At 56.7% G+C, this 22,132-nt stretch overlaps 1 protein-coding gene and 1 long non-coding RNA gene across 3 annotated transcripts; one reads left to right on the top strand and one right to left on the bottom strand.

Annotated features, from left to right (window-relative positions):
• Positions 1 to 2: 2 nt before the first annotated feature.
• Positions 3 to 20,706, bottom strand: ACE (angiotensin I converting enzyme). 2 transcript variants are annotated; one of them, XM_023244575.2, is made up of 25 exons: positions 20,357 to 20,706; positions 19,585 to 19,752; positions 18,892 to 18,988; positions 18,013 to 18,156; positions 17,360 to 17,551; positions 16,679 to 16,776; positions 16,087 to 16,259; positions 15,492 to 15,715; positions 14,993 to 15,137; positions 14,604 to 14,702; positions 14,264 to 14,386; positions 13,709 to 13,920; positions 12,893 to 13,029; positions 11,316 to 11,474; positions 11,004 to 11,091; positions 8,656 to 8,799; positions 8,310 to 8,501; positions 6,854 to 6,951; positions 6,479 to 6,651; positions 4,364 to 4,587; positions 3,906 to 4,050; positions 3,556 to 3,654; positions 1,242 to 1,364; positions 708 to 895; positions 3 to 525 (listed from the first exon to the last, which is right to left on the bottom strand). In XM_023244575.2, exons 1-25 carry the CDS (start codon positions 20,630 to 20,632, stop codon positions 296 to 298), a joined length of 3,951 nt encoding a protein of 1,316 aa, XP_023100343.2. In that variant the 5' UTR covers positions 20,633 to 20,706; the 3' UTR covers positions 3 to 295. The 2 variants fall into 2 exon arrangements, with proteins under 2 accessions (XP_023100343.2, XP_023100344.2); XM_023244576.2 differs by lacking the exons at positions 13,709 to 13,920; positions 14,264 to 14,386; positions 14,604 to 14,702; ... (7 more) ...; positions 19,585 to 19,752; positions 20,357 to 20,706 and adding an exon at positions 13,167 to 13,512.
• On the top strand, positions 4,587 to 5,992 carry LOC123381820. Its single transcript, XR_006589267.1, has 2 exons — positions 4,587 to 5,479; positions 5,623 to 5,992. It is a non-coding gene; the product is annotated as an uncharacterized LOC123381820 (long non-coding RNA).
• Positions 20,707 to 22,132: the final 1,426 nt, after the last annotated feature.

Raw genomic sequence — 22,132 nt, 5'->3', positions numbered from 1 at the left:
GATGGGGGAGGCAGGTCCTTTAATTGTATTCACAGAGAGACTGGGAGGGGGCTCCATGTTAGGCGGCCTGCTGCCCAGGGACTCGGGGGCAGGGTCCGTGGGGGTTTGTGGTCTGGAGGGCAGATGGTCAGTACGGGACTCTAGACATGGTAGTGGGGGAACAGGGTGGGAGGAGGGGGGCTGGCTGAGGTGAGCCTTGAGAGGAGCGGTGGGTCCTCTGCCCACGCCCCCACGCCCCCAGTCTGGTCTCTTGGTGGCAGAAGCTCCCCGGCAGGCCCAGCCCAGCCCGGTCATCTCAGGAGTGCCTCAGCTCCACCTCGGAACCAAACTGGGGCCCATGGTGGGGCTGGTGGAGGCTGTGACGGCGGATGCTGAAGAGCCGCTGGGTGAGGACCAAGGTGGCCACCAGCAGGGTTATGCCCAGGAAGAGCAGCACCCACTGGCCCACGCGGGCCTGCTGCTCCTCCAGGTCCAGGCCCAGGAAGTTGACACGGCCGTTGCCCGGGACGGGGCCTTCTGAGAGAGCTGGGCAGGGGAAGCAAGGAGAGCAGGCGATGGGCAGGCTGTGGGCAGGCAGTGGGCAGGCCGATGGGCAGGGCTGGGGCTTGGTTAGGCTCGCTTCCCTGTTCTTGCTCTGAGGTCAGACTGCAGTCTGCCTGAACTGGGGAGGGGGCTGGCCTGGGGCTGAGGGGGAGGGGGTGTGGTACCAGAGTTTGGTGTCCAGTTGTACTGAGGCCAGCCCAGCTTCTCCCCGTGCCGCCCATTTTCAGTGAGAAGCCAGTCCAGCAGCGGCTTGAAGTAGTTCATCATGGCGGACGCAGACATGTTGGTCTGGCCTGTGATCAGCTTCATGGCTTCTGGCCATGGCTTACTGAAGCCCAGTTTCATGGCATCCCTGGGGGAGCACCAGAGAAGGGACACAGAGTCAGTCAGAAGGACAGGTAGGGAGGATTGCTGCTCCTGCCCCAGCCTAATTCCCACCTTCCATGTCCCCTCTTCTGGCCTAAACCTCCTTTGGGATTGGGAGGGCTTGAGCAGGTCTGGGGGTAGGGGATGGGAATGGGGGAGGGATGGTTGGGGCCCAGAGGGCTCTAGTTCCCCACTGGGGTGGCACATTAAGGTCTGGCACAGGCTCCACCTGGGATCCCCAACCCAGACGCCAAAATGGCAGGTTTCCCCAGAAAAGCCCCACTGGGGTCAGAGCATGGGAAATGGTCAAAAGAAAGCCAGAAAAGACTCACGCCAGGCGCTTTCCTGCCTCCTTAGACTGGTAGATGTCACATGTGTGCAAGGGGCCCTTGTGGCCAGCTGCCTGACACAGAGCTTCGTGGAACTGGAACTGAATGACAAAGCCGACAAAGTACCTAGAGTGGAGGGAAGCATGGTGTGGGGTGGGGTGGCTGAGGACCTGTGCCACCGAGCCCCAGTTGCCCGTCACCTTCCACTGCAGCCCGGGTGTTGCAGGGAGCTCACCCTCTGGTCTTTAGGGTCTTCAAGGCTCCCTGTTCCCATGCCTCCCACCCGAGAGGCTCCTTCCACGTCTCGGGAGGATCTGCTTTGAGGAGCTCTGGTGATCACTCATGGGTGAGGAGGGTCAGGGCAGAGCCCTTCAAAGATTTGGACAGTTGCTTCTGAGGCAGTAAGGTCTCCATCCCTGGGGTGTATGCAAGTAGAGGCCAGGTGTTGCCTCAAGAGTCCCACGCTTCTGGCAGGGTGGTTTGGGCAGGGAAGCCAGCCCAAATGATCCCCTTTATTCCAAACAGCAGGGATTCCCTGGTATAAATCTGCAGGTCAAAGCCAGAGCCACCTCTGCACTTGGTTCAGAATGTCCCAAACCAGCAGCGCTGGCCTCCCACTTTGAATGCTGGGCATAAGCCATGTGCCACTAACTTTTCTGGCATTTCTTAAAAGTGTTTTGCCAAGTTTGCTGGTCAGAATTTGGAATGTGTCTCCTTTGCCCACCCCTGCCCTGGAGAATTATCTACTCTAAGCTCAGAAGCTAACCATTCACTTGGGCCTGGCTTTCACATGAAAGTGAGTGCCAGCTTGGAAGCTGGGAAACTAGTGGAGAAGGCAGGTGGTAGCCCTCCTCACAGGTCATCCTGGTACATTGTCCAGGTTGGGCCTGTTCTAAGGGCCCTTGGATCCCCCTTCGTCCCCTGCCCACAGCTGCTCTCTGGAACATCTGAGAAGGCTTTCTCTCCTTTCCTACACAGTGGGAACACAATTCACCCGCCCTACACTTCTTTATTAGGTCCTGACTATATGCTGACATCATGCTAGGTGCTAGGTTGGAAAGGTGGGCACCATGAGCACAAGCCCTCCCCCACTGGGCTTCCAGGAACCACAGGTGGCAAGGGCTGGAAGTGACCAGAGCCCTCCTGGGACAGCCCTCCTTGCCCTCTGCCTTGCCTCACATGTGGCCTGGGCTATCTGCAGCTCAGGGACACACAGACCCTCCCCTCAGATGTCCCCAGACCCTTCTCTACCAGGAGGGTCCCAGACCCTACAATTACCCTTCCTAGCCCTCAGTAAGTGCTCTCCTGCAGCAGGCAGAAGGGAAGGGCTGGACATGTCTACACTCTGGCTACGTGACTCACAGCACTGGTGTGTTTACATGTCCCAGTTAAGAGTGTAACTTCAGGGGTGCCTGGGGGGTTCAGTCGGTTAAGCGTCCAACTCTTGGTTTTGGCTCAGGTCATGATCCCACGGTTTTGTGAGTTCAAGCCCCACATCGGGCTCTGTGCTGGCAACACAGAGCCTACTTGGGATTCTCTCTCCCTCTCTCTCTCCCCTGCCCCCTGCTAACGCTGTCTCTGTCTCTCTCAAAATAAATAAATAAAAACTTTTTTAAAAGAATATAAATTCATACTAGTGCGTTATGGCCACCATTTCCTGATCATGCTCTGTATTGGACAGTATGTTAAGAAGTTAAGTTCTGCTACAATTTTGTGAAATCTGCTACGATTTCACAGGTGCAGAAACTGATGCTCACAGACACTGAAAAATTTGCTTAAGGAAACAAAGAAGTGGAAACAAGATTTGAACCCAGTTCTGCCTGACCCCAGAACCCAGTTCTGCCTGACTCCATGCCCCTGAGTGCATAGCCTCCCAATCCAATTGGGTCTCTAACCCTAGTTTTAGCGTGTAGAAGGTCTTCCAGGTATAATTCCAATTATACCACAGGCAATATGTTGAATATATATTAAAGAAATCACAATCTTGTTTAAAAACAAAACAAAACAAAACAAAACAAAACAAAACAGTGCTTAGCTCTAGCCATGGGTCATGGGTCATGGTTAATAATGTTAACTATCCAACCAAGGTCTTGTAATCATTAGCCAATTATAGTAGAATTTCTGTTTTCAAATGCCTGGAGGGTAGAGGCTCTCATCACATCAAAAGTGTGAAACAACAATGAGCCTTGGTGGCAGGTAAGTGGCCTAGGCACAATGTGCCATGCAGCCAGGCCTCCCAGGTCACCGAGACAGGTAGCTCCCCACAGGGCAGTAATGGCACTTTGAACATTGAATAGCCTCTTCCCTTCCCCTTTACCTGATATAAGGCACACTTGAAGGAACGTGGAACTTGGCCCCTGGGTCAAAGTCCCCTTGAGCCCGGGCCACTGGGGGGCAGAGGCCCTGGTACTTTAGCCTGTCAAGGGGAAAGATGTTGGAGGGAGGGTTTGGGGAGAATAAAGTCAGGAAGAGTTGGTATTTTTGAGCTGAAGGGTGAACCTTGCCCCGGGGGTTCCACTGGACAGTCCAGATTCTGGTGTGCTGTGCCTCTGTGCACAATCAACCCCTGTGCACCTCATCACTTACACACACACTCACATATACAGATACCCATGGAGACACCCCCCCCCCTCCTGAACCCACACCCCCACAGGATCATTCTAGAACCTGAGGTTCCACCACTCTTGGTTGTAGTTCTCCTTGGTGATGCTTCCATCAAATACCCTCCAGCGCCACTGGTCGACGAGGTAGCTGAAGGGGACAAAGGCGATCTTGTCGAGTGCCATCTTCATCAGAAAATTGATGTCTTGCTCTGCCAAGGGAAGGGAGCCTGGTCACCAGATGTCTGCCTGTCTCCTGCCACATCCCAGTGGCTCAGTCATGATGGGTGTGCGGTGGGTGGAGAGGGGAGGAGTGGGCTCTGTGCCTTTCTGGGTCTAGGACCTGCCTCTTGGGCTGGTATGGGAGTTCCATCCTCCCGGCTCACCCTGCTGGTGGCCTCCTTATTCCCCACTGTTCTGTCCCAACCTCTGCCTATGAGCCATCAAGTCCCCTCTCCCAGCCTCCCAAGCTCACTGCCCCTTCTTAGTCCCTCTGCCCACCAGGACTTCCCATTCCTCTCTCACCATAGCCGCCACCCTCGCTACTCAGCAGGTTGATACTGTGGAGGTGCTTGGGGGTAGACACTGAGAGGGCCAGCACATCTCCAATGGCCTCGTGAAAGCCAGGGTTGGCACCCTCCCGGAAGGTCACAGGCAAGTCCTTGTACTGCATGAAATACTGTATGTGGCCCATTTCATGATGGGCCACCACCAGGTCCTCCATGTTCACAGTGGTGCACTGCTTGATCCTGGAACACGGGGGGTGGGGCAAAGGGACCCGCTGTCCTTACTGCATACAAAGCAGACCCCCATCAATGCTATATGCAGGGAACACAGCTTTATGGGAAGGAAAACCAAAGGAGGTATGGAATGAGCCCGAGAAAGAAGGAATCTGAGGGTCAGAAGCCCCTACAGCATGGTCATCCAGGCCATTCTTCTGCTTCCAACTTCTCTGAATCACTCCAGCCCTCACTGCCATACTGTTTCCTGACTGTGCAAAGTACTTGCTCAAAAGGCATAACTGAGGCTTTGCACTCAATTGTGATTAGTGCAGAACTTTCTAGAATGTGGGTTCTGTGTTTTTCATGCACACATTTTGTCTCTTCCAAGACTTAGGTTTCCTGAAGGGAACAACAGTTATTCTGAGCTTTTCTACATCCCATGTGCCCAACACCAGCAAACACATTCACCCAGGACTTTCATGGTTAGGGCTGAAATGACATCTACAGAGCTGACCACATCAGAGGCCTGACCTCGCCCTTCATCTTTCCTCATTCTCTTTTGTGAGCCAATGAAATTCTCCCTTGGATATAACCAAAGTCCTTCAGTTCAGTTGACCACATTTTTCTGCTGTTGTATTGGGATGGGAAGAACTTCCTGGCATCCTGGTAACACTGAGGTTGGGGTCTGCCCACCTTCTCCTATGACTCCCCATACAAGGAAAACTCCCAAAAGAGTTCTCAACCCTCTGATTCTGTACATCCATCCCTACAGCTGCAGTCCTCATGCCTTTGAAGGAAGGGCCCAAGGATAGGCAATCCCGTGAACTCTGGCTGTTTTGTTCTAGTCTCTCTGTGTCCACTCTTACTAGAAGAAACTTCATCAATAGTGGCAGATCATCTTTGCCACTTCTCCCAAGAGGTGGGGTCTTCTTTTCCTTCTTTGCATCTGTGACTTGCCTCAGCCAAGAAAATGTGGCAGAAGTGACTCTGTGCCAGTTTTGAATTTAGCCTTTAAGAAACCAGGCTGTTCTTGCTTTCTTTCTGTGGGATGCCGACTGCCAGTAAGAAATCTGACTGCCTGACTGTCATACTGGGAGGAAGCCCAAGCTAGCCTGGAGAGAGATGTTCTCACCAATCCCCAGCTTCTCCAGTCATCCCAGTCCGAGGACCCAACATGTGAGTATAGGAGCCAAATGAAGCTTCCTGTCCCAGCACGTGCCACATGGAGAAAAACTGAGGTACGCAACCAAGAGCCAGAACCAAGGCTCCAGATACATGGCCCCACTGAGCTACACCAGCATCTCCAGGCATCAGAGCTACCCCAGCTGAGGTCTCCATCATTGCACAGCAGGGACAGGCCATTTCCACTGCATGTTGCCTGCGCTGCTGACTGATAAAACCACAAACATAAACAAATGGTTTTTCTATGGCAGTAAGTTTTGGGGTGGTTTGTGCATCTGTCTATGCAGCAATAGACAACTGTCCTCCAATGAAGACAGCTTCTGAGTCTCTGCCAATGGTGAATATGGATCTGTGCAAAGCCCCCACGTTCTCATGTACCTGTCTGTGTCAAGACACATGCACCCAGGAAGATGGCCTGCTGTAGGCAGAGGTCACTCCAGAATGAGGGAAGGCTGGGAAGCTCTCACAGTGCTCACCTAGCACTGGGACCTTGGGCACTAACCAAGCTAGTGAAGCTGGTCAGTGCTTGAGAAGACCCTCACCTCGTAGACAAGGCTCCCCCGCCAGAAGCCAATGGCCAACCCGAGGCCAGGCCCAATGCTCTTGACCTTTCATGCTAAGCTCTGGCCCCTGTACTTGTTTCTGCTCACTCTGGCTGAGGGGATAATAGTGGAAGCTGTACTTGGTTCATCTCCTTGCCCACTGATAAGGTCCCCTGGCTGCAACCTGGACACACCTGAAGTCCTTGCCATTGTAGAAGTCCCAGGCAGAGGCGTGGCACACTACTTCCCGCCCGTCAGTCGGCTTTTCTAGCATTGACTTGTTCCAGAACTCAAAGGGCACAGGCAACAGCCCCAGGGAGGTGAAGAAATTGTCCGCTTCCTCAAACATCCTTCTGGGTGTCCAGCCCTACAAGCAGAGGGAGCCCTGCCAAACCTGGGGCCTCTGGGGACAGACTGTGTACTGCATCAGGGTGGGGGTTAGGAGAGGGCTCAGCCAGAGGGAATTCCTGAAGCAGAGGCCTTCTCCCACCAAGGCAGAGGTCTCCCCTCCCTTGTGCCTTGGGGTTGCCCTGGAGGAGTGGAAATGTGATGAGGGGCCCAGTGCGCACCTGCTTTATCATGGCCTCTGTGGCATCTATCTTGGGGGCTGAAGGGAAAGGCACCACCAAGTCATAGATGTTGGACCAGGTCTGAGCCCACATGTTCCCTGGAGGCAGGGAGGGGAAGAGAAGGCAGACAGAGGAGAGAGAGATGTTATTTCTTACACTCAACACCATCACCCATGGAGAAGGAACCAGATCCCAAGCCTTATGATCACAAATGTATCCCGAGCACCTGCTATTTGCAAACCGTGCTGGGATTTGACATACATTGTTTGTAGCCTGCACATCCAGCCCTGCTTTGAGTGCCAAGGGCTGAGTTCTAAACCCCAGCTCTGCCCCCACTCTGGGGGCCACTTGGGCGTAATGCCTCCTTTTCCTGGGGTCTGTATCTCTCAGTCATCGAGCTGATATCTGCTCCCACATCCTTGATCAAGGATGGCTGGTGTCTTGGGCTACAAGGACCCTAGAGACTGAGCAGGAACTAGACCCAAAGCTGGATGAGTTTCTGGAGTCTCCCTCACGGTTGGCAAATGGTCTGTGGCCCCGTCTGGCCTCTCTGCTCATAGTAACGAACCCCCCAGGGATGTGTTCTCTGTGGCCTCGACAGGGACAAGAACCTGGTGGCCTCTGCTTTGCTCTAGTCCCTGCCAGCCCTCACTGTCTTCCACTGCCTACTTCATTCATTCAGGGCATTTGAGTTTACAACCCCTGAAAAAATGAGGGTCCAAAAGTTGGGTTGGATCTACACTCTCAATATTCTCTGTTCTCCTAATTCCTCTTCGCCTGAGTGTTGTCCTTCTAACTCCCTACTGCTACTTTTTCCATCTGTCAGAATCTCTCATCTTTTAAAAAATTTTTTTAATTTTTGAGGGAAAGAGTGAGAGCACACATTCGAGCAGGGAAGGGCAGAGGGGGGGACACAGGATCTGAAGCAGGATCTGTGCTGACAGCAGCGAGCCCGATGCAGGGCTCAAACCGTGAGATCGTGACCTAAGCTGAAGTTGGATGCTTAACCGACTGAGCCATCAAGCCTTCCTAGAACCTCTCATCTTTCAAGGCTCTGCTCGTGTGCCACTTCCTGGGGGGGTGGGGTGTGCTCACTTCTCATTCCCAGCCCCTTCCTCACCACCCCTGCCCAAGCATCATGGGTCATATGGTCTCCTGCAATGATATTATGAATTCTGTCACTGCTCCACCCGTGGCGACCTGCACCGAGTGGCTCTGTAGCAAACGTGCTAAATGCAAGCAAGGGGCTCGTCTCCCCGAAACCCAGCTGCCACCCCACCCCGGCCCCGGCAACATTCCCTCCAGCCTCACACCCTCACTCCCTCCACCCGATACAGCATCCTAAGATCCTGCCCAGCCTGCCCTCTGCCATGTGGAGAGCACCGGCCCCACCTTTCCTCATCTGTGTCTGTCCCCCACCCCGCACCCCCACCCCAGGCCCAGTCCTTGCGCTCACCCAGCAGGTGAGCTGGAATGGGGCCCTCCAGGTTGATGTGTTGGGGCCCGTAGTGGCGGTGCAGGGCCCGGCGCACGTAGGCGTGCAGGTTCAGGTAGAGCGGCTGCAGCTCCTGGTAGAGCTGCTCCAGGTCGTGTTCCAGGGTTGGCATCTCGTACATGGCTCTCCAGGAGTCACCTGCATCTTCGTAGCCTGCAGAGGGGGCACAGGCTCTCTCAACACCTGACCATTCCCTGAGCACCCTCTGCCCCGCCCCCTCTAGGACCTCCCTCTCACCAAGGTTAGGGGCTCAGAGGACCCCTCTGAGGGCCCCAGAGAGCCAGAGATCTCGGCCAGAGGGACTCACCATTGAGCTTGGCGGCCTTGTTGGCAAGTTCCACATATTTGGGGAAAAAGGGGAGGATTGCTCTCCCCACCTTGTCTCGCCAGCTCTTCCAGGCCCACAACAGATCTTCATATTTCCGGGACGTGGCCATCAGATTCGTCAGATCTGGGGGGAGTGGGGGGTAGTGACTTGAGCCTCCAGCCCTGGGCTCACCTCCCACCTCCTATAAGGTGATCTTAGTCATAGGAGTTTGGAACTCGGATAAAATTGGTGAACTCACGTCAAAAGGCCTGTACAGGCAGTGAGTCTAGTGAAATGGGAGAAAGGGCGGTGCCATTTCTACAAAGACTTACAGGGCGGGTGGCCCCAGGGCCACGCTGCACGCACACCACCTCAGGGCTGCAGCAGCCTTGTGAAGGGTGCGCGGGTTTGCACATCAGCGTTTTGGTGACATGGCGGGTCCCCCCAGCCAGGAAGTGGCCCAGCCAGGCACAAACCCAGACTCCAGGGCTGCTGCTCCCCACTGATTCCCTGCAAACCCCTCTGTGGGAGGGACAAATGGCTTGGCCGTCACAAGACCTGAGTTCCTATCTAGTCATCCACTGACCCGAAAATTACCTTGCAAGTCACAGGACCCCCCCCCCCTCCTTTCCCTACCTTTAAACATTTTTTATTTATTTTTGAGAGACAGAGAGAGACGGAGTGTGAGTGGGGGAGGGGCAGAAGGAGAGGAAGACACAGAATCCGAAGCAGGTTCCAGGCTCTGAGCGACTGTCGGCACAGAGCCCGACGTGGGGATCGAACTCACAAACCGTGGGATCATGACCTGAGTCAAAGTGGGGCGCTTAACTGACTGAGCCCCCCAGGTGTCCCTCATTATCTTTAAAATGGGGATAATCCAGCACTCATGGGGTGTAAAAATCAAAAGGGAGCACGAGGCCCCTGAGCAGGGAGTGAGCCTTGCTGGTCGCTGAGTCCTCACAGGGCCCCGGGCACCTTTCGCTAACGGTTAGTGAACCCGACTGAATAAAAGGATTGCTGTGAAGACAGTACAGAGAGCCATCCCAACATCATCAGGGAGCCCGAAGTCCTGGGTCTGTGTCCTGTCAAAGCCACGGGACTGTGCGTGTAGCCTCCTCAACATAGATTAAGTGGAGCTGACACGCACCTCGGAGCTGGGGTGAGGACGGCCTGAGCTCCTGTGTCATTTCGGAAGCCTCACACAGACCGATGGTGGCTTCTCTTTCTGCCTGAGGACAGCATTTGGGGTCCCCCACACCTCACTGACTCGCGTTCTCTCCCTGTTTCAGAACGTGCTTCATGATATCTACTTCTCACAGAGAATAAAGTACATTCAAATTAGTTCTGTTTAGGGAAAAAAATGTATTTTGAGAATTTCACCTCTGCCCTCTGCCGATGCGAGTATTCTGTTTTGTGGGTGCTTCTTAGTTTCACTAATGGCAGTGCTCTGACGGCCCAGGCCTGGGTTAGGAGGCTAATTGATGGGGGGAGGGAGGCTGAAGGCTGCGCTCCCTTTAATGCTCTTCTCCGTAAACACGCACATACACATGCAGGCACACATATGTCTCCGCTGTGCTTTGCGTGCATACCCATGTATACAAACCGTAGGCCAAACCCTGTCTCAGGAAAGCTGTCTCTTTCTCCTGTTTATTTTCCATTTCCCCTTCTATTTGTCATTGTTCTAATGTGGGAGTTGGCAGGAGGGCCAGGAAGAAATGGTTTCTGGGTAGCGATTCCTCAGGAGAAGAATGTTTAAGCCTCTGGCTCCCCAACCCTTGGGAGGGTGAGTCAGGAGGGAGGAAAGGACATATCTGTGTGCAGGTACTTGGGTGTCCAGGGTGAGGCTTCCAAAAGGGAGAAGGTAAGAAGCACCAGCCAGTGTGGAGAGAGAAAGGGGACAAGCGAGAGCTGGTCCACTCCTTCCGGCAGGAAGTGGCTTCTCTGAGCTGTGGCTTTGGTTTTAGGGGGGAGGTGGAGGGCGGGAGCCAGGGAAGGTGGGGAAGATGTGGACAGGGTGGAGGAAGGAAAGTGCTTAGAATTACTATCCCTAGTCGGGCATCTAAGCACTTGGCACACAAATCTGAGGTACCTCCTACTCTGAAGGGGAGAGCGCACAGAGGAATCTAGGGGGTCCCTAGAGGGAGCAGATGGGCAGATGGTCCAAAGGAGGGCTGTGCCCCATCTAAGTGGTGGCAGAGAACCCCCTGGGGGAAAACAGAGGAGTGAATCTCCTGGGCGCACTGACCCCATGAGTTAGGAGACCCTGACCCCCCTTCCGTGGGCCAGCACCCCTAACACGGTCAAGCTCAGCATCCCCACCCTCCCTCTCACTCCCCACATGCCCTCACCAGGCTCCAGCTGCAGACAAGTGCCATTGGCGTGGCACACAGAGGCCACGCTGTAAGTGGTTTCCATGTCCAGCAGGATCTGGTTGTACTGCAGGAGGAAGAAGAGAGGCTGTACCCCTTTGCTACCCGTTCTGCCCCAGGCGCCATCATGGGCAGGGGGCACTATGGAGCTGGGGGAGCATGTAGGTGTACGTCAATGTGGCAGATGTCATGACTCAGAGGAAGAGGAAGCAGCTTGAAGGCCAGACCCCGAGCTAGGACCTGGTCCTGACCTTGGATCTTCCCCTCCCTGCTCCGCCACAAGCCACATACCTCCTCCAGCTCCTTGGCAGGCAGTGCTGCCCGCTCTAGGTCCTGAATCTTCTTCAGCATCCGCTTAATGCTGTCATTCTGGAAGCTGGTCATATCAAACTGCCTGGCCCAGGTGCCGAACTTCAAGGTGTGGTTTGCCATCTGTATGTTCTTCTGTAGCTGAAGGCACAGGGGGCGAGTGGACCGTGGCATGAGGCTCAGGAGCTTTGGAGTGGCCTCTGAGAAGGAGGTGCCACAGGGGGAGCAGAAGGGACTGAGGGGTGCAGTGAGGGGGCAGTTTTATCAAGTCCATTGCCTTTGCCGCAAAGACCCTCTTCAACCTGGACTGTCTATAATGTCCTGGATGCCGTCCGTGTCCCTCAACAGATAGCCATGGTCACGCAAGACCTATCCTGGCAGGGGAAGAGCAGGGGAAGCCCACCCTGTGTCTTGTTAGCAGACGGACAGGTTGGCATTAGTTCTGTGGCCTCTCTGAGCTTTAGGGTCCCCTGTGTAAAATGGGAATAAGGTCACTGGTTTTGCAAGGCTACTGAGGAATAAATGAGGCAGCAGATGTAAAGCGCCAAGGAACTGTGGACAGCACACACAATGGTCTTCAAGAAATGCTAGTTCTTGGGGCCCCTGGGTGGCTCAGTTGTTGAGCATCCGACTTCGGCTCGGGTCATGATCTCGCGGTCTGTGAGTTCGAGCCCCGTGTCAGGCTCTGTGCTGACAGCTCGGAGCCTAGAGCTTGCTTCACATTCTGTGTCTCCCCATCTCTCGGCCCCTCCCCTGCTCGCACTCTGTTCCTCTCTCTCTCTCTCAAAGATAAACAAATCTTTTAAAAAAGAAAAAAAGAAATGCTAATTCTCAGTGGCTCACCTCGGTATAATCTGCACTCACCACACAGGTGGAGAGTGGAGTGAAGGGAAGCTAGTCCTTGCTGTGATGGCAAACAGGGACTTTCAATCTACAAATCCACCTTTACTGTTACTTATTTATGTACAAATCATTTTTAATTTTTTTTAGCATTTATTTATTTTTGAGAGAGAGAGAAAAAGAGGGGGGGGAGGGGGAGGGGCAGAGAGAGAGGGAGACAGAATCCAAAGCAGGCTTCAGGCTCTGAGCTGTCAGCACAGAGCCCGATGCGGGGCTCGAACTCACGAACTGTGAGATCATGGCCTGAGCCGAAGTTGGCCACTTAACCAACTGAGCCACCCAGGCGCCCTTATGTACAAATCATTCTATTGCTAACAACAGACTGCTTGTTAATCAGAGACAACTCCTTTAGGCATTGAGCATTTACCCACCCAAATCTGAAGTTGAGTATTATTTTAAATATTTCCTCTGGATTTTTCACAAATCCTGACAGCCTCCCTCCCTACACACACACACACACACACACACACACACACACACGCGCGCACACACACACACACACTGAGTGTGTGGGGGGGAGGGGGCAGCTGGCTCTGTCTTTGGTTTTAAGGATTGGTCCCTGGGAGGAGGAGCAGGCACATGCGGTGTGTGTGTCTGTGTGCGTGTGTGCGTGTATGTGTGTGTTTGCGGGGGAGGGGGGACGTGGAGAGGGTCCTTACCAGGATCTTGCTGGCCTCTGTGGTGATGTTGGTGTTATAGTTCCAGTTAGCCTCAGCATACTCATTCCATATCACCTGGGATCTTCGGTCATATTCCTCCACAAACTTTCTAGCCTCCACCTCATCGGTCACCAGGCCTGTGGGACAGAGTAGAGGCAAACAGACAGGCCTCCCCTTGCCCTCTGCTGCGGGTGGGCCCAAGCCTGCCACTGTCCCTGCCTCTCCCTCCTCACCGGTCCCCCCAGGCCCCGCCCCGCCCCCCAGCCGGTCCCACTTGGGTTCTGGGTTGTCTGGCTGCTGGTTGTTGTCTGGCGAGTTGTTGTCTGGCTGCTGGTTGTTGCCTGGCTGGTTGTTCCCTGGTTGGTTGTCACCTGGTGGGTGGCCTCCTGGCTGGGGACCAGCATGGGGTGCCCACAGCAGAGTAGGAGAAGGAAGAGGCTAGGCAGTCCTGGAGCAGCCCAACCTTGGCCCATGGCCGCAGGAGAGCAGAGCCCTGTAGCCACAGCCCCCCTGGCCAATAAGAATGGAGCCTGCAATGTGACCTCATAGAGCAGTGTGCCTGCCAGCCTGCCCCCAGGGAGGGGCCTCAGATCTGGGCACACCCTCTCTAGAAGGATGGGGAAGAAACATACCTGTCCGCCACCCCCTCCCTCCCCCGCCCAAACCAAGCTGTGATGAGCAAAGGCCCTTTAGGGCAGGGTGCCGGGGCCCAGCTGGGAGCAGCTCACCAGGAACCAGGAACCAGGGGCCTGTGTCCAGAGCCCAGAATCGGAGAGTTGCTTTAGCACCCCACCCCACCCTCCATCAGGGCTTTACCAATGTCCTGTGGGTAATTGTGGGGTACTGGTGGCCGCCACTGGTATTCCGGCCACCCCAGCACTTCGCCGTTGCGCTGATTCTGCTCCTGCAGCCACCGGCTGACCGGCTGGAAGTAGTTGAGCAGAGGTTGAGCATCCAGTGTGTCTGAGCCAATCGCCTCCTTTAGCACCTCCTGCCAGGGCCGTGAGGAGCCTGACCGCAGTGCCTCCCTGTCAGGCAGAATGGGCACGGTGGGCACAGGGGGCACAGGCCAGCATCCAGTACTGGTCCCTGGCCCACCTCTGTCCCCCACTGGCCTGCAAGAACAGCAACATGAAGATTCTGGGGAACCAGGAGCTCTGGGAAGGGGACAGGGACGTTGTCTTGTCCCGTGCTAGCCAGAAGGCCCACTCTGTAAATACTTGCGAGGAAGGAGGGGGTGGGAGGGAAGAAAGTCTCCCTCTGCCAGCAGGGCCCTGTGACTTTCCCATGAGCAGCCAGTTGCCTTTTAGACACATCTTCCTTCCCCCTCTCCCCTCACCTCCCCCTTGCCCTCTTGATCCCCCCACACACCTGAGCTTGGCCCCCGCCTGGGTGGACTGGTAGATGTCGCACTTGTGCAGTGGGCCTTGGTGACCGGCCTCCTTGCACAGGGCTTGATGGAACTGGAATTGCAGCACAAAACTCACAAAGTACCTGCAGGTACGGGCTGGGTGTTAGGGAGGATGGTGGGGGGGGCCCTTGCCCGGGCACCATTCAGCTCCCCACAGGGCAAAGGCCAGATGGGGGAGAAGGGAAAACCAAGCCTGGCCCCAGGGAGAGGCCCACTTAAAATTCCAGGCTCATGGGGGGCCCAGAAGAGCATGGGGACAAGCCTTGAAAACTGGTAGGGGTTGGGGGGGGGCAGTAGTACCTGATGTACGGTGTTACATTTGGGACATGAAACTTAGCTCCGGCATCAAAGTGTGTTTCATTTCGGGCAATTGGAGCACAGATTCCCTGATACTTGGTTCTAGAAGAGGATTGATAAATTGTCTTAGGATGTAAGGATTGCATGAAGGCTATTTTAGCCTTTGCAAAAAATGTTGTTAAGCAGGCATTCCACCTTTCCCACGGGGGCCATCCCTTCCCCTCCTGGTGAATTGGGGAAGACTTCTTGGAGGAGGGAGTTTCAGGCAGGACAGAATGTATGGGGAAAAGGGTGGGGGGGGGCGGACTGATGGAGGCAGGAGGCTCCTGGTTGTCCAGGAGAGTGGGGAGGGCCGCTTGGGATTAGGCCTTTCCTGATTCCCCTTTGCTCACCGAAGATACCACCAGTCAAAGTTGTAGCGGGAAGGGGGGGTTCGCCCACTAAAGACCCCCCAGCGCCACTGGTCCACCAAGTAGCCAAAGGGCAGGAAGGCAATTTTTTCCAGTGCCATCTTTAACAAGTAATTGATGTCACTTTCTGTCGGAAGATGAGATGAGAAGAGAGGTCAGAGGGAGATGGGGGCCCAGCTAGGGCAGGGTGGGCCTGGGCAGGAGCCGGCGGGAGCCAGCAGGTGGAGGGGCTGGCAGATGCAGAGAAAGGAAGGCTGGCCTTCAGGACCATGGAGCCCTGCTTGGAAGAGGGCCCTTGGGCAGTGTCCAGGTGGGACTCGGAGTGGGCTGTGAGGCTCCGGGTGGATCCCCAAACCTGCCTGACCTGGGGCAGAGCGGCAGAAACAGGAAGGACGGGTGGGAACACGGGCAAGCTGAGTCCTGCCGTGGGATGGAGTGGGGTCTGGGTAGGGCCGGGCCGGGTCCTCTCCACCCCCCATACCCATGTCATTGCTGACATTGTCCAGCAGGCCAATTTTGTACAGATGTTCAGGAGTGGAGACGGAGAGCGCCAGCACATCCCCGATGGCCTCGTGGAAGCCAGGGTTGGCCCCTTGGCGCAGGGAGACAGGCTGGTCCTTGTACTGCAGATAGTACTGCACGTGGCCCATCTCGTGGTGCACCGTGGACAGCTGGTCCATAGTGACCCGCGTGCACTGCTTGATCCTGGGGCAGGGAGATGGCGAGGGTGAGGGTGAAGGACAGGGCAGGGACCAGAGCATGGGGAGGCTGGCACCTGAGGGAAAGGGACCAGGCGGGCGCTGCCCTGGGCCTTGAAGGAGCTGGTGGAAACATACGCATCCTTTGCCCTGCCCCAGCCCACACTCAGGCCTTTGTCCTCCATTCCAATGTACAGAGTTGCTAAGGGAAGGTGGCCTAGACGGTCTCATATGCCCAGTGGCCTTGGAACAGACCCAGTCCACCAAACAGTGTTGGGGCTGGGGTAGAGGTTGGCCTGGGAAATGGCTTTCCTGTGCCCAGGCTGCCCACCCTTCCTGAAGCTCCAGAAACCCCCCTTTTCCCTCCCATGTCTAGACCTGAAGTCTTTCCTGTTGTAGAAGTCCCAGGCAGAGGCGTGGCACACCACCTGACGCCCGTCGGTTGGTTTCTCCAGCATGGACCTTGTCCAAAACTCAGGAGGCATGGGCAAGAGCCCCAGGGAGGTGAAGAATTCCTCTGCCACTCGGAACATGTGCGTAATGTTCCAGCCCTGGTTTGGAGGGTGGTGGTGCAGGTCCAGGTCAGGGACCAGCAGAGGGAGCTCACTGTGGCTGTCTCAGGGGCGGGTCTAAGGGTCTCCCACCTAGATTTGCTCCTTGCTCGTGAAGGGCATCTCTGCTCTGTGGCCTCCCTTCCCAGAGGCAGGGCCCCTACTAACCATAGTGGATAAACAAAAGTAGACGGCTGCTCTCACCCCACCTGTGGGATCCTGGAAGGAGGGGCTGGCACCTCACCCAGGACACAGACCCCAGATCACTGCTTGTACACACACTCAAGGCTGCTGCTATGTAGAAAGGGCAGGACTGAGGTCCCTGCCCTACCCGTCTCTCTCACATGACTTCTTCCTGCCCTTCTCCCCGTGTCTGACTACTTCTTGCTGCCCCCACCCTGGCCTGACTTGAAACTTACCTTCTTCACCATAGTGCTGGTCACGTCGAGACTGGGCTTGTTAGGAAAAGGCACCACCATATCATAGAGATTGTCCCAGCTCTGGGCCCACATGTCCCCTAGACAGAGGAGGGGAGCCAGATAGCTTAGTTCCCTGACTGCTTCCCCATATGTGCTGCTGGGCAGCTATCTGGGTCCCTGGCACCTGGGCCCTGGGGAACTGAAGGGTAGCCTGCTCGGCCGGCTGAACCAAACATTTTCTACATAAGTCCCACTCAGACTCCTGAATGCTCCAGGATCCCTGGAGTCGGCGGTGTGAGCCCACATGATGCTGCTGGGGTCCTTCCTGGTGGTGCCGGGGTCCCTGCCTCCCAACCCTGAGGCAAGGCCACTGGGCTTGCATCCTGGGGCATAATCTTATCCCTTCCCCACTGGATGCAGTCAAAGTCTTCAGTGTGATTCCTAGCTCTGCCTTTTGCTAGTTCTCTGCCCTCTGCCAAGTCATTTATGCACCTCAAACTTCAGAGTCGCTGTCTGAAAAGTAGGAACAGTAATGGTGATGAGAAGGGCCGCCTGCTATATGGGGTCATGGGGTGAGCTACGTGGGCTCGTGTGTGAGAGTGGACAGGATGATGCTCTAAAATGTGAGGCATGAGGAGGACAATCCATGGGACATGCATAGAGGCAAGGCAATGTCCTTACCCAGCAGGTGAGCAGGGATGGGTCCCCTGAGGTTGATGTATCTGTCCCCATATCGGCGGTGCAGCGCACGGCGGACATAGGCATGGAGGTTCAGGTAGAGGGGCTCTACTTGATGGTAGAGGTGTTCCAGATCCTCCACGAAGGTGGGTGAGTCATACCAGGAGCGCCAGTAGGCCCCCGTGTCTGAGAAGCCTGGTGGAGGGGGCAGGCAGGGGTGGTATTGGGGTGCAGCTCAGGTCCCAGGCTCTGGCACTTCCACGCCCAGCTACTTCTTCGCCATTCTCCTGGCCTGCGGCCCGTGTATCCGCCAGCTACTTAGCAAAGATGGCCTGGGGACCACTGCTCTGTGATTTTCCAACTAGGGTCATTCCAATTCTAGCTAAATAGATCCCGGAGAGGCAAAGATGAGTGCTGGGGCTCTGAGGTGTGACAGGAGAGCCAGGCAAGAGGGCCAGTGTGAGAGCCAGGCAGCAGCCCAGAGGAAGGCAGATGGGGCTCGAGCTGGTTCTGTGCGACCTTGGGTCAGTGTACAGAGTCACTGCAACACTTACTCTTTCTGGGGTTGGGCTCAGTGGGGACAGTAGATGATGGGAGAGCACGTTGCCGTCTGGGAAGGGCAGTGCTCACACAACGGATGGGGTGGGTAAACTCACCATCCTGCTTGTAGGCCTCATTGCTGAGGGCAGTGAAGTTCTGGTACAGGGGTTTCAGCGGGATGCCCACAGCATTGTGCCAGCCCTCCCAGGCATAGAGCAGCACGGAGTAGCTTCTTGATATAGCCATGATGTGGGTGAGCTCTGAGACACAGGTGAGTGGGGTCAGGTGCTTCCTTTGAAGGCAGCGACGGTCTTCAATAAAGCACCCATGCTGGTCTTCACCATCTCTACCTGCTTCCTCAACATCATGATGCCCCCAAAGCCAAGGGTTGCCTATAGGCTGGGTGGGATGGGACTGGGAGCCATACAAAGAGAGTACCCAAGAGGGGCCCTTGTCCCTAGGAAAGGGAGGTGGACAAAAGGAGGACATCCAGAGGCCAGTTCCAGACAGACTCTTCATGGCTCATTGGTTACAGTGGCTAACCTCAGGCTGCCTAGTGGATGGAGTAGGGTGTGGGGGGAGAATAGGAAGGTATAAGCAGAAGTCACAAGGGTCTAAGTCCTGTGGAGGGCTCTTGGGAGACTGAGAGGATCCATAAAAGGGAAAACCAGGCAGCCAAGAGGAAGGCTAGTAGGGATGGGAGAGGCCAAAGAACGCATGGGGGTGGGGGTTGGGGTGGGGATGGGAGCTGGAGGCTGGAGGTTTCAGAAATCAGATTGCCCAGAGAAGCAAGGGTGCGGGGGCATCTCACAGTCCAGCCTCAACTGGAGGTCAGTGCCTTTGGGTTTGGATTTACCCACTCCCTCCACGGCCCCTCCCATTAAACATACCCTCTTTATGGGTACAGCAGGGCTGCAGGGGTGGGGTGGGGTGGGGTGGGGTGGGGAAGGGCCGGGAAGCCCCAGCAGAGAGAGATAGTAGGGACAGAGCCATACCTGGGTCCAGGGACCAGCAGATGGCAGTCTTGTTGGGATAGTAGCAGACCTTGGCCGTGGAATAGATCCTGTTCATGTTGCTTAGCAGAGAGTTGTACTGGGGAGTTAGAGTTGAGAAAATGTTAGTAGTGAACAGCCCCCAGAGGTAATGTGGCTGCCCCCTCCTCTTTCTGCTAGGATGAAAAGGAGGCCCAGAGAGGGGATGTGGCTTGGACAAGGCCACTCAGTGGCACTCAGGGAACTTCTGATCACTAATACACTGATTCCCCTTCCAGTGAAGGCAGCCTGTGGAGGTGGAAACAAGTGTCCTTAGAATTTGGGATGGGGTTCAAGTCCAAGTTCAGCCACTGCCTTGCAGTGAGGGCAAATCCCTCTCACTCTCTGGCCTGATGCCTTCTCAGTCCTCCTCAGTCTTTCTAAGGAAGCCCATTAATCCAACCAGACTATGGAGAAATTTTGAAAAACCCCTTTTCATCTGTTTACTTGAATTTCGCTTTCTATACCCCATCTCTAAGGAAAATCAATGTTTCAGGAAGCCATTCTGTGCTTACAGAGGCTTCCCCTACAATCAGGGTGCATACAGATCCCAGGGTCCCTCCCTGCCAGGCTCTTCCCCACCACCACCACCACAGTGCAGCACTGGAAGGCACACTGGCCATTTCTGCCTCCACCCCTCAGGTCCACCAGGCCCACCTGCTGCCGCTTTGCCACAGGCAGGTTGGCAGGGCCCAGGGTGCGCACACCACTGATGACCCTTCGCAGGATCGGGTCACTGAAGTTCTGCCAGATTGGGTCATACAGGTCCTTAGCCTTCTGGCCCCAGATCTCAGCAAACTCCTGGTTGAGCAGGGCTGCTTCCTCCTATGGGCACCAGAGGGGATACAGGGGAGGCCATGGCACTGGAGAAGGGGAGGAAGACCAAGGGCGCCTGGAGACTGGGGCTTGCGGGAGCACTGCTGCCTCCTCTGGGGCCTTCGGGGTCAGGAACTGGGGGAATCTGCCTAAGGTGGGCAGTGGAGCAGAAATTGGGGCTAGAAGAGAGGCAGGTGGAGGAGAGGGTAAATAGACAGTGATGAGCAGTGACAGGAACAGGAGACAGGGGTAGGTTTCGGCTACAGAGGATGAGGACCCAGAGCAGAGTGGGCACCCTCAGCGCAGACTGCCGCTGACCCAGGCCGAGGTCATCCCAGGGAGCTGCCACCTGGGGGGGGGGGGGGGGTAGGGGGGTGGGTCGAGATCGGAGGAGCCAGCTTTATCCATTTGGTTCTTGTACTGGGCACCCACCGCGCGTCTGATGGGGCGGAGCGGGGCTGGGGGCGCGGGCGGGTTCTCACCTGGTCCCCGCGGCTCAGGGGTCGGGGGCGCGCGCCCAGCCGTGACTTCCCGCCCCCCAGCGCCCGGTCGCAGGCCTGTGATTGGGCGTCCGGGCCCCGCCCCCGCCCCCGCCCCGGGCCCGCGCGCCCACCTGGAGCCGCGCGTTCTCCTCGGTGATGTTGGTGTCGTACTCCCAGCTGGCGACCGTGCTCTGGTACATCACCAGCTCGGCGCTCGAGTTGAAGCTCTTCACGAAGAGCTGCGCCCCGGCCTCGTCGGCGGAAAAGTTTCCGGGATGCAGCTCGGGGTCGAGCGCCAGGGCGGCGGGCGGCGGCGGCAGCAGCAGCGGCAGCGGCGGCAGCAGCAGCAGCAGCAGCGGCAGCGGCGGCGGCGGCCCCCGCCGGGGACGGCCCGACGCGGCCCCCATGGCGCGGTACGCGGTGTACGGCGCGGCGCAGCCCCTTCTCCCGCGCCGCGCCCGCCCTGCGGATTATAAAACCCCGCCGCCGCCTTCCGACACACCCCCACCTCCCCGCCCCGCCGCGCTTCCTCCTCGGCTCCAAAGTCCCCCAGCCGCGGGCCTAACCGAGCGGGGCGGGGACCGAAGCTTCCTGGCCCGCCCGGGCAGGGGCGACTGGTCGGGGAGGGGCCAAGGCGACCCCCTGCGAACTGCAGCCGGGGGCGGGGGGGGGGTGGTGGTGGTGACGGCGGCGGAGGGGGCTCAGGTCAGGCTCTCACAGAGGAAGCTTGAAAGGGGGACCCCTCCACACACACACACCTCTGAAGCTGAGGGAGCCAGCAGTTTGCTGGAACACCCGTCTGCACACGGTGCCCTCTCCCTGCCATCACCCAGCCTCGGCGCAGGCCCCCGGGAGCCCGGCGGTCTGCGATGCTCAATCTTCCGGCCTCACCGCCCCAGGCCTCTCTGGGTTCCCGAGTGACAAAGTGGGGGAGCTGTCCGCAGCGCCGCTGGTGCAGCAGAGATGGGGTTAATGATCAGTCACCGGGTCCAGCTTCTCCGCCAGGCCTTGGGGGGAGGGGGTGTGGCCTGCACCCGCGCGGGGAAAGTTTCGGCTTTGGCTGGAGGCGCCCCGGGGGAGGTGCCGCAGAGATGCTCAGAGCCCCCGGCGCACCTGCACACTGGGTGGGGGACTACCGGGAAAGGGGGCAAGAATGGAGGGGGCTGTTGTGACAGGGTTTGCATAGAGGGGCGGGAGGGCTGGCACACATGCCCTCTTCCCACTGGGGACACAAGCTGTCAGTCGCTTACACAGAAACAACCACACAGACTTGCAGCCTCTGAGAGCTAGAGATGAGCCTCCCGATGGGAAGTACCCCTTCACTGACAGATGAAGAGATCAAGACTTAGGTTGAGTGGCTGGCTCCGAGTCACCTCAGGCCTCCACACTCCTCATTCTTTCCCTGTCTCGTCCACGTGTCCCTCCAAGTGACAAGCACAGGGAAGGGAGAGAATGGCATCTCCCCAGGTTGTGGAAGCTGAGGGTCCTCCCCTAACTCCTCCTGGGGACGTCTGTCCCCAGAGGTGGGAGGACCCTCTATGCTGTAGTAGAATGTGGAGAAGGGCGTGGGAGGGGAGGCTGGAAGAAGCAGAGGCAGGGCAGAAGCAGCAGGAAAAGCAGTCGAGAGCTGCGCGGGCGCCCACAAGGCGTTCAGCTGCTTGGGGCAGTTGGGGATCCTGGGTACCCGCGTGTGGATGGAGCCTGAAGCTCTGAGGGACACGTGGGCTCACCTGGTCATGGAGCATGTGCAGGAGGCCGTGACCTGAGGGACCCCGAGATGGTGCCGTCTGGTCAGATGACACAGTGCCAGGAAGACAGGTGTGGAGGAGGATGGGGGTAGAGGTGGGTTGAAGAGGCAGGTGCTCTCAGGGGGTCCTCATAGCTTGGTTTTCCATGCTATGAGGGCA

This window comes from Felis catus, chromosome E1 (genome assembly GCF_018350175.1).
Source record: "Felis catus isolate Fca126 chromosome E1, F.catus_Fca126_mat1.0, whole genome shotgun sequence".
NCBI lineage: Eukaryota > Metazoa > Chordata > Mammalia > Carnivora > Felidae > Felis > Felis catus.
Note: the sequence above shows the minus strand (reverse complement) of the source record. Positions and strands in the feature narration are given on the sequence as shown.